Source organism: Centruroides sculpturatus, unplaced genomic scaffold (genome assembly GCF_000671375.1).
Source record: "Centruroides sculpturatus isolate CEXI.00-Female unplaced genomic scaffold, Cexi_2.0 scaffold439, whole genome shotgun sequence".
NCBI lineage: Eukaryota > Metazoa > Arthropoda > Arachnida > Scorpiones > Buthidae > Centruroides > Centruroides sculpturatus.
The window spans coordinates 304,157-313,177 of record NW_019384606.1 but is presented as its reverse complement, the minus strand read 5'-3'; the positions used below and the strand labels follow the sequence as shown (position 1 = coordinate 313,177).

Below are 9,021 nucleotides of genomic sequence, written 5' to 3'. Positions count from 1 at the left end.
CCTTGGTTATAGAAATGATGTAATTTGAATATAAATTATGGGTATTTGAATATAAAGTATAAATATGTATGCGTAGTTATATTTTTATTACGACATAAAATATATTTAAGAGTTTACGACCACTGTGCTGGGTAAGACGTTATTGAAACAAAAAATGTTATGCATTTCATCATGTACATAAACAGTGTCATAATTTGCCAAGTGCAAATCAGCAAATTCGTAAAATTTTTGTTTATTTTGAACAGTCCGGATAATCGAGGTTCTACTGTATATATTTTTAAATATTGAGATATTTGAATATGGTACTGTATAAGTAAATAATGAATATAATATTCCACATTGATACTATGAATTAATCTATTGTAATCTGAAAATAAAATCATTGTACTTAATAAGTAAATTTATATATATAAGATATACAAGAGCATTTAAATAATTCAAAAGGTTTGAAATATAAAAAAAAAATCTTATTTCCTTCTTGTTGCACTAGGTAGACTTTTAATATGATTTGATTGTGTCTTTAGCATCAAATTAAAGCAACAAACATACAAAAATAAATTGTTTTTATATGTTTGTTGTTCTAGAATTTCTGAATTGATACTCACTCGTATATGTCCAATAGATAGAAAGTAAAAATTCACTTAATCTTCCAAAATTTTATTGAATACCAAAAATGAAATCATATTAAAAATTTACCTAGTGCAGCTAGAGAAGAAAAAGTTATTTCAAATCTGAATTATTTAAGTATTCCTGGTTATACATCTTTTATATACAAATTTATTAATAAAATATAATGACTATTTTTAATTAACATATAAAAAAAACTTTACAGAATTTATTTTGAATCCTTTCTTGTCAAATTAAAATATATTATATAAATAATATATACTTACAATTAACTGATAGTTATGTCTATTTTTATGACTTCCAATTTCAGCTCCAGAAGAAAAACACTAAAATAAAAATCATATTTAATGATTTAGTTAAACATAGGAAATAAAACATTAAATAAAAGTATTTAAATAAGTTATTTAAAACTTTATTTGATAACATATTCATTAAAAGCTAATTTTTCTTCTATTTTTAAAATTGTTTCACTTCAATTAGAAGCATTTAAAATGCATTAAACCTTAATGAAATTTATATAATACCTTCACATGATGCAGGCAATATAAAATAAAAATATTTGCAAATTAGACAATTTTCTTAACTCTTAACAAAATATAAAATTCATATTATGAAAATGAATAAGCTATTAAAAAAACATTTTTTTAATCAATAGAATTTCCTTTTTTCTATTTTTGCAGGCTTAACATTGTTTTCAGCAAACTGAATATATATTGCTATTTATTCTTATATACACTTATTTTGAATCATTTAATAGGATGTACTATTTCTTGCAATTCCTCAACAAATTTAAATGTCAAAAGAATTTTTTAAAATATTTGAATATCAAAGTATTCACATACTACAAGATCAGTGCTGATACAGCAATACACAAGCTACTTTATCTGAAATGCATTGTTTGTAATTCCTATTAAAGAAGTTTCTACTGATCAGAAAAAAATATGCATATTCATAAAATTAATGAAAGTTAAAAATACAAACTGGATTAAATTTAATTATTTCATTCTTTACAGACTGCCTACTGATGATTAAATTATAACTGAAATTTTCTCTAAAAATAAATAATATCGATACATTATGTAAATACTAAAAAACAACAGCATATATCAAACTATTAACTGGTGTGTATTCTAAAACTGCCTTTTAGTATTAATAGTTTTTAAACCAAGAAGAATAATATAAATTTGTTAATACAAATCATATATTCTTTATAAATAATTTCAACATTAAAATTTATCTTTAGGCATTTACAGGGCTTTTTGTAAAAGCATTTAATACAAATAATAAACCATACAATAAATTGGAATATTTAACATTTAAATGTTCTTATTCTATTGTAAATATCTAAAGATAATTATATTATACTAATACTTTGAAATTATTTATTTATTTAGAAAATATCAATCAGGAACAAGATTTGAATCCAGAACTCCTGCAAACAGCACAGGCATGTTATGAGTTATGTTAGCAAGACCTTTCTAAATATAACAAAAAACAAGTAAAGTGGCAAAGCCATTCTTGGGACAAGACTATATCTCAGAGATCGCGAGCNCTGGTGTCGTATACCTATCATCGACGAAGACGTCACGGGTAAGACGACACCTGGGTAAACATTGGCAGCATTTAAACTTCTTCTAACCGACGCTCCACAGTGTACCCGAGGAAGGCCTATTAAGAAGGCCGAAAACGTTTGTTCTCCAGTTAATAAGGCTAGAAATTAGTGAGGAAGGTTTTGTGCTGTTAGTCTTAAACTGCTTAACTAATGAATTTAAAATATATCTGGACTATATAACACATTCTCCAAGATAGCTTTGTATCATCATCATAACATTGGTGAAACTGCATCTAAAACATTATTAGTGAAATTCTCTATCATTCTACTTTATAAAATGGTTCTTCATGAACAAATTATATATTAATTGAATTTATTAAATTTATTGTACATTTTCCACAGAGCCAAATGATTGCCAGATTATATCAAACTACATTAATGCTACTATTAATAATTAAATGCTAAGTAATTTGGCCTAGAGATGGCAAATTCTCCTAACACCTACCTCTAGATCAAATTATTTAACATTTAATTATTAATAGTATTTTAGCACAATATAATCCAGCAATCATTTGGCTTTGAACTAATAATTGAGTTTTTAGATGTTTATATTTGTATTTTCTACAGAGATTTACTATTTCAATTAAAATGAATTCCTGCTAATGTACTTAATTTTTTTGTTGAAATCAAAGTAAAGAAATATACTATGATTATTACTAGTATAAAAACTTAATTTGTATTATAAACAATAGTTTAATTGTTAAAAAATGATTATATTAATATGACTGAAGTTTTGATTTCATCTTGGACAATGTATAGTATTTTAGAATATGAAGAACTGGAAAATGGTATATCTTGTTGTACTTTATGCTAGGATAAACTTTTCTTTAATAAATTTAGTTATATTATTTAAAATTCTAATCTTTTCAACACAAACAGAAATAAATTTTAGAATAACTAGTTTTCTTATGCAGATTTTTGAATTTTTTGAGAATAAATTCAAGCAATTACACTTGTTGTATTTTTAGATGTGGAATTAATTTCTGAGTCAACAAATACATAGTAATATTATTATCCCAATTTACCACTGACACACACTATTTCTTTGAAATCATATTTGGTTTGAAAAATAATTTTTCTAAAAGTTAGAATTAGCTTTTGAAACAGATATGTAAGAAACAATTTGTTTAAGATAATAATGAAATATATGTTCTTTCCTAGAATGGTCTATGGCATAAATAATTGCAAGGCAATGTTTAGTTTACTGTAATTACTGTTAACAATTGATTGATTTGTAGGTCTTTTATTACAGCAATGTTCTTAAATAATGTAATTTTTATACAGATAAATAAACAGTCATTCTTGTAAACAGCACAGAATATCATGGAAACAGAATAATTCTCAGTAAATTTCCAAAAAACAAAAAAATAGTAATACTTTACTTTTGTTGAAAAAGACTATAAAATTTATTTTGAATTATTTTAACTAGAAATATTTTATTAAAAAAAAATATAGCTTTATCAAAATTCTCTCTACAGTTGGATGTGTAAACTTGTTCTAAATTACTTTTTACAAAAGTAGTTTACAATTTAATAAAACGTAAAAGAGACTAAAAATGCCTTCACTTTTTTGTCACTAGGAACAACTAGTTGTTTCTGGTGACGAAAAAGTGAAGACATTTTTAGTCTCTTTTTCATTTTATTAAATTATTCTAAATTAATTAGTAAAAAAAAATTTTTTGGATAATTGTTGTTTCACCAGTGCAATTTTGCATAATTACATAAAAATGTGGGTGTTTTATGATTTTCAGGTAAAATAAATTGAATAAATTTTCTGTGGTTAAAATTGTAAACTAGAATGCTATTAAATGATTTCACAAACTTACCATTTTCACTGATTGGAAAAATTATTATGAATATAATGCATCATAATAATGATTTATCATCATCATCATATTTACTGAAGATAATTTTTTTTTTATAACATTCTTACCAGATACAAAATCATCAGGAAATATTTGAAAAGGAGGAAAACAAACAATTGAATATTACATTTATAACATATATACATTCTTTTATATGGTATTAAAAATATAAAGTGCAAAATAAAAATATATTTTTTCAATCTAAAATAGTGATTATGAAATTTATTGTTCCATTTTTGTTTTAAAATAATAGAGCAATACAATTGCAAAATCACTTCACAGTTCAAAAGCAAGAGTAATTTTTAATAGACACAGCCTTGATACAGATATCTAAACAATAGGAACGATTAGAAATTCAAATTTTATAAAGAGCTATTTCAAATTAAATATTTCTATTGTTCTATTGACATTAAAAAGTATGATATAATATTTATCATATTTATTGTATATCATAATTTCCATCCATTTCAAATAATAATAAACATAGTGTAAACAACACTAAGTTAAAATATTTTTGTAATAAAAAATGTTATAAAGATATCACAATATGTACAGTACATATGTATGAATAACAAAAAAATGTTTACATAAATAAGAATCATCATCTAAAGATAAAGTGTAATATTTATTTGGCAAATGCATTTCAAGCGTACATGATCAATAAGTAATTATATATATTTCAATACAATAATCCGAAATAATGCTTATCAGTCTGGACATTTATTCATTTCATTACTCAAAAAAATAATGTTTAACAACACTGATATGTAAATATAAATTTTTCATTGAATAAAAACTAAAGCAGATATGTGTACATCATTTTTTTAATATCATTTAATTTGTAATAAAAATTGAAAATCAGAAACTTAATAATTTAAGTATTAATAATACTACTGAATAATTGAAATGATAAATAACACTTTAAATAGATCTACTTCACTTTATTTGAATTTATTATTAATAATATAGTAATATGTTAAAGATATTACTAATTAAAACTTTACCATACACAGTGATTTAACTTAAGATTTAACCAAATCAAAATTATAAACTTTGATAAAAATTTATAAGACATTTACATTTGGATATTTTTTCAGCAAGTAATTATATCAGAATTTTATTTCAAAATGTATTTGCTAGTTTAGAAAATTATTATCTTGGTTTTGAGTACATGTAGTTAATAAGAACATTTCAGTTTTCATTATAATCAATTTCATTTATTATAGATTATACTTTAGAGTTTGATTGCATATTCAACTTTAATTTTCAAAAATTCTGAATCATAAAGAAAATATAAACTTTAATAAAACAAGTATTACACTTTTAGTCTTCATAATTTATTAGAAATTGAATATTTTATAACATGGTTACAATAACATGATTAGTCCTTTTAAAGAAAGATAAATTCCCTTATATAATTATAAATTATATAGGTGAGTCCATATAATAATCAAAACTATTTTATTTAACTAATAACAGTTTAATGTGAAAAATAATACAATAAATCCTTACTAAGTTGAACTGTATTAACTCAAAGCTGTCTATAAGTCTTGGCATAGTACATAGGGTTTTTCCATGTAATACAGTCTCATTAATTTAAAATGGTTGTATTTTAAGTCAAACCTGTTTTCCCAAGAATACTTCCCACTCTTTGATAAGTCAATAATCTTCATTTTCTCTTATATTCCATATGAATACAGATAATTAAGATATACAAGCACTATGGTGCCATGTCAAATACAACACCATGCCATTACCATCTTGCATTGATATCCTTTTGCTGATATGGTATGTTACAACAGCCAGATGGCTGAATGGTTAATCAAAATCAAAGTTGATATATACTCATGATATTGAAAAAATTAAATGTAATAAAAACAAAATCATATGAATGGAGTTATAAATTTTATCTTCAAAAATTTTTTTATTAAAATAAATTTCAAAGTTCTCATTTGAAATTAATGTTATTCTACATTTCAAACTGTTGTGAATGAAAACAGAATCTTGATATCCTTAAAACTAAATTAGATGTCTCATTTAATTCAAATATTTTTTTGTTTTAATACAAAATATCCAACAGGAAGATATTTGAAAGACTTTATACAGTAAAAACTGGAAGGATATACATTTGCAATTATAAATCATGTTTCAGTTGTAGAACAAATAATTTCTGATGTAGATATTTTTAATTTTAATTTTATTAATTTCTAATTTTAACATAATTGACTTTCACCCAAAATGAAGATCACATTTAGATTCCACTTTTAAATAATGCATTTGATCATCTAATTATATTACAGTATTAAAAAAGAAAGGATATTTAGTAATTTCTATCTATTCAGTCATTTTTTAATGATAAAATTTAAACAATATTAACTGTGGTAAATTATTAAAGTATATTTTCATAGTTTCTTTCAAATAAACTGATTGGTTTACAAAAATTTCTTAGTACTAATATTTGTTAAAACAACTTTACCCTTAATTTTCTATTTAATAACTATGCACTATATATGATAAAGAATATTTAGTTTGTAGTTTTGTGAAGCAATGGAAATGGATAAATTAATATGAATGTTATTTGAAAAACAATTGATATAAATTAGTTTTAGTTGATCAGAGTTCAGTAAAAATAACAATTAGAGAAACCTAAATTTAACCTGAATTATCCTCCTATATTAAGTTATTGATGGTTATTTGAATATGTACTCAATGAAAATCTGTTTGTTCAATAACTTGTCTAGGTGTATAGACAAAGTAAATTAAAACAGAAAATAAAAATTAATATTTAAATGTGTGTTCACTCATTATTGACCAATAATAATTGTAAAAATATATACAGTATAACCTCGATTATCCGGACTAATTGGGGATGAAGGTAGTCCGGATATGAAAAAATTCGGATAATCGAAACAAATACTTTAATTTGTCTTTTAACCTACTCGATGTTGAAATTTTTATTTGTTGCCTGTGACGCCATGTTGAATTTTCATCGATGTTAAACCTAAAATTTTTTTTTAAAATAATAATCATGTTTACCGTATCATAAAAAATTATTTTTTTGTTTCACAAGCAAAATATATATATTGAATAATATAAAAACGAAAAAAATTTTATTTTAAAAGTTCATTTTAATATAAAACTTGTGACGCAAAGCAACATCAAAAACGTTCCAATGTAACCACGGAAATATTCAGGATCGCCCATGCAGGTCAATGAGGTCAACCCGAAAATTTTCGGGATCAATGTAGGACAGGTTAATGATAATACAACATGCTTTCTTTTCGATGACATATCGGTAATATTAAAAATAAATACTGTATTTAAATTGTGATCAAATTTTCAAGAAACAAATGTTTGTATTGAATTTGGACTACTACTGACCAGCGCTAACAGACTACCTATTGTTTAAAAGGCCCTCTGGTGGTGCAAGAAGATGAATTTTATAAAATAAAGAGCAGTTGAAACTGCATTTTTATGAATAAAAATTTCACAAACGATTTATCGTTTTATGACAAGTAAAATTTTTTCGTCACGTTCGCGGCTTTTAAGTAATGCATAAACCTTCGAGGCACGAGGCCTTTCGGACTGCGAGGCATAGTGGCCCATGTCGTCCATGCCTTACACCGCCCTTCGTCATAGAAATGATATAATTTGAATATAAATTATTTATAAATACATATGTCAAGTTATATTTTTATTACGACATAAAATATATTTAAGAGTTTACGACCACTGTGCTGGGTAAGACGTTATTGAAACAAAAAATGTTATGCATTTCATCATGTACATAAACAGTGTCATAATTTGCCAAGTGCAAATCAGCAAATTCGTAAAATTTTTGTTTATTTTGAACAGTCCGGATAATCGAGGTTCTACTGTATATATTTTTAAATATTGAGATATTTGAATATGGTACTGTATAAGTAAATAATGAATATAATATTCCACATTGATACTATGAATTAATCTATTGTAATCTGAAAATAAAATCATTGTACTTAATAAGTAAATTTATATATATAAGATATACAAGAGCATTTAAATAATTCAAAAGGTTTGAAATATAAAAAAAAAATCTTATTTCCTTCTTGTTGCACTAGGTAGACTTTTAATATGATTTGATTGTGTCTTTAGCATCAAATTAAAGCAACAAACATACAAAAATAAATTGTTTTTATATGTTTGTTGTTCTAGAATTTCTGAATTGATACTCACTCGTATATGTCCAATAGATAGAAAGTAAAAATTCACTTAATCTTCCAAAATTTTATTGAATACCAAAAATGAAATCATATTAAAAATTTACCTAGTGCAGCTAGAGAAGAAAAAGTTATTTCAAATCTGAATTATTTAAGTATTCCTGGTTATACATCTTTTATATACAAATTTATTAATAAAATATAATGACTATTTTTAATTAACATATAAAAAAAACTTTACAGAATTTATTTTGAATCCTTTCTTGTCAAATTAAAATATATTATATAAATAATATATACTTACAATTAACTGATAGTTATGTCTATTTTTATGACTTCCAATTTCAGCTCCAGAAGAAAAACACTAAAATAAAAATCATATTTAATGATTTAGTTAAACATAGGAAATAAAACATTAAATAAAAGTATTTAAATAAGTTATTTAAAACTTTATTTGATAACATATTCATTAAAAGCTAATTTTTCTTCTATTTTTAAAATTGTTTCACTTCAATTAGAAGCATTTAAAATGCATTAAACCTTAATGAAATTTATATAATACCTTCACATGATGCAGGCAATATAAAATAAAAATATTTGCAAATTAGACAATTTTCTTAACTCTTAACAAAATATAAAATTCATATTATGAAAATGAATAAGCTATTAAAAAAACATTTTTTTAATCAATAGAATTTCCTTTTTTCTATTTTTGCAGG

At 23.5% G+C, this 9,021-nt stretch overlaps 1 protein-coding gene across 1 annotated transcript in view; it reads right to left on the bottom strand.

Moving 5' to 3' along the window:
- Positions 1-9,021, bottom strand: part of LOC111625157 (transcriptional adapter 2B-like) — a 38,157-nt gene that overhangs the window by 19,664 nt on the left and 9,472 nt on the right. The window contains exon 2 of the mRNA XM_023368209.1: positions 8,607-8,666. Within this exon, the coding sequence (XP_023223977.1) occupies positions 8,607-8,666 (60 nt within the window). The remainder of the gene's footprint in view (positions 1-8,606; positions 8,667-9,021) is intronic.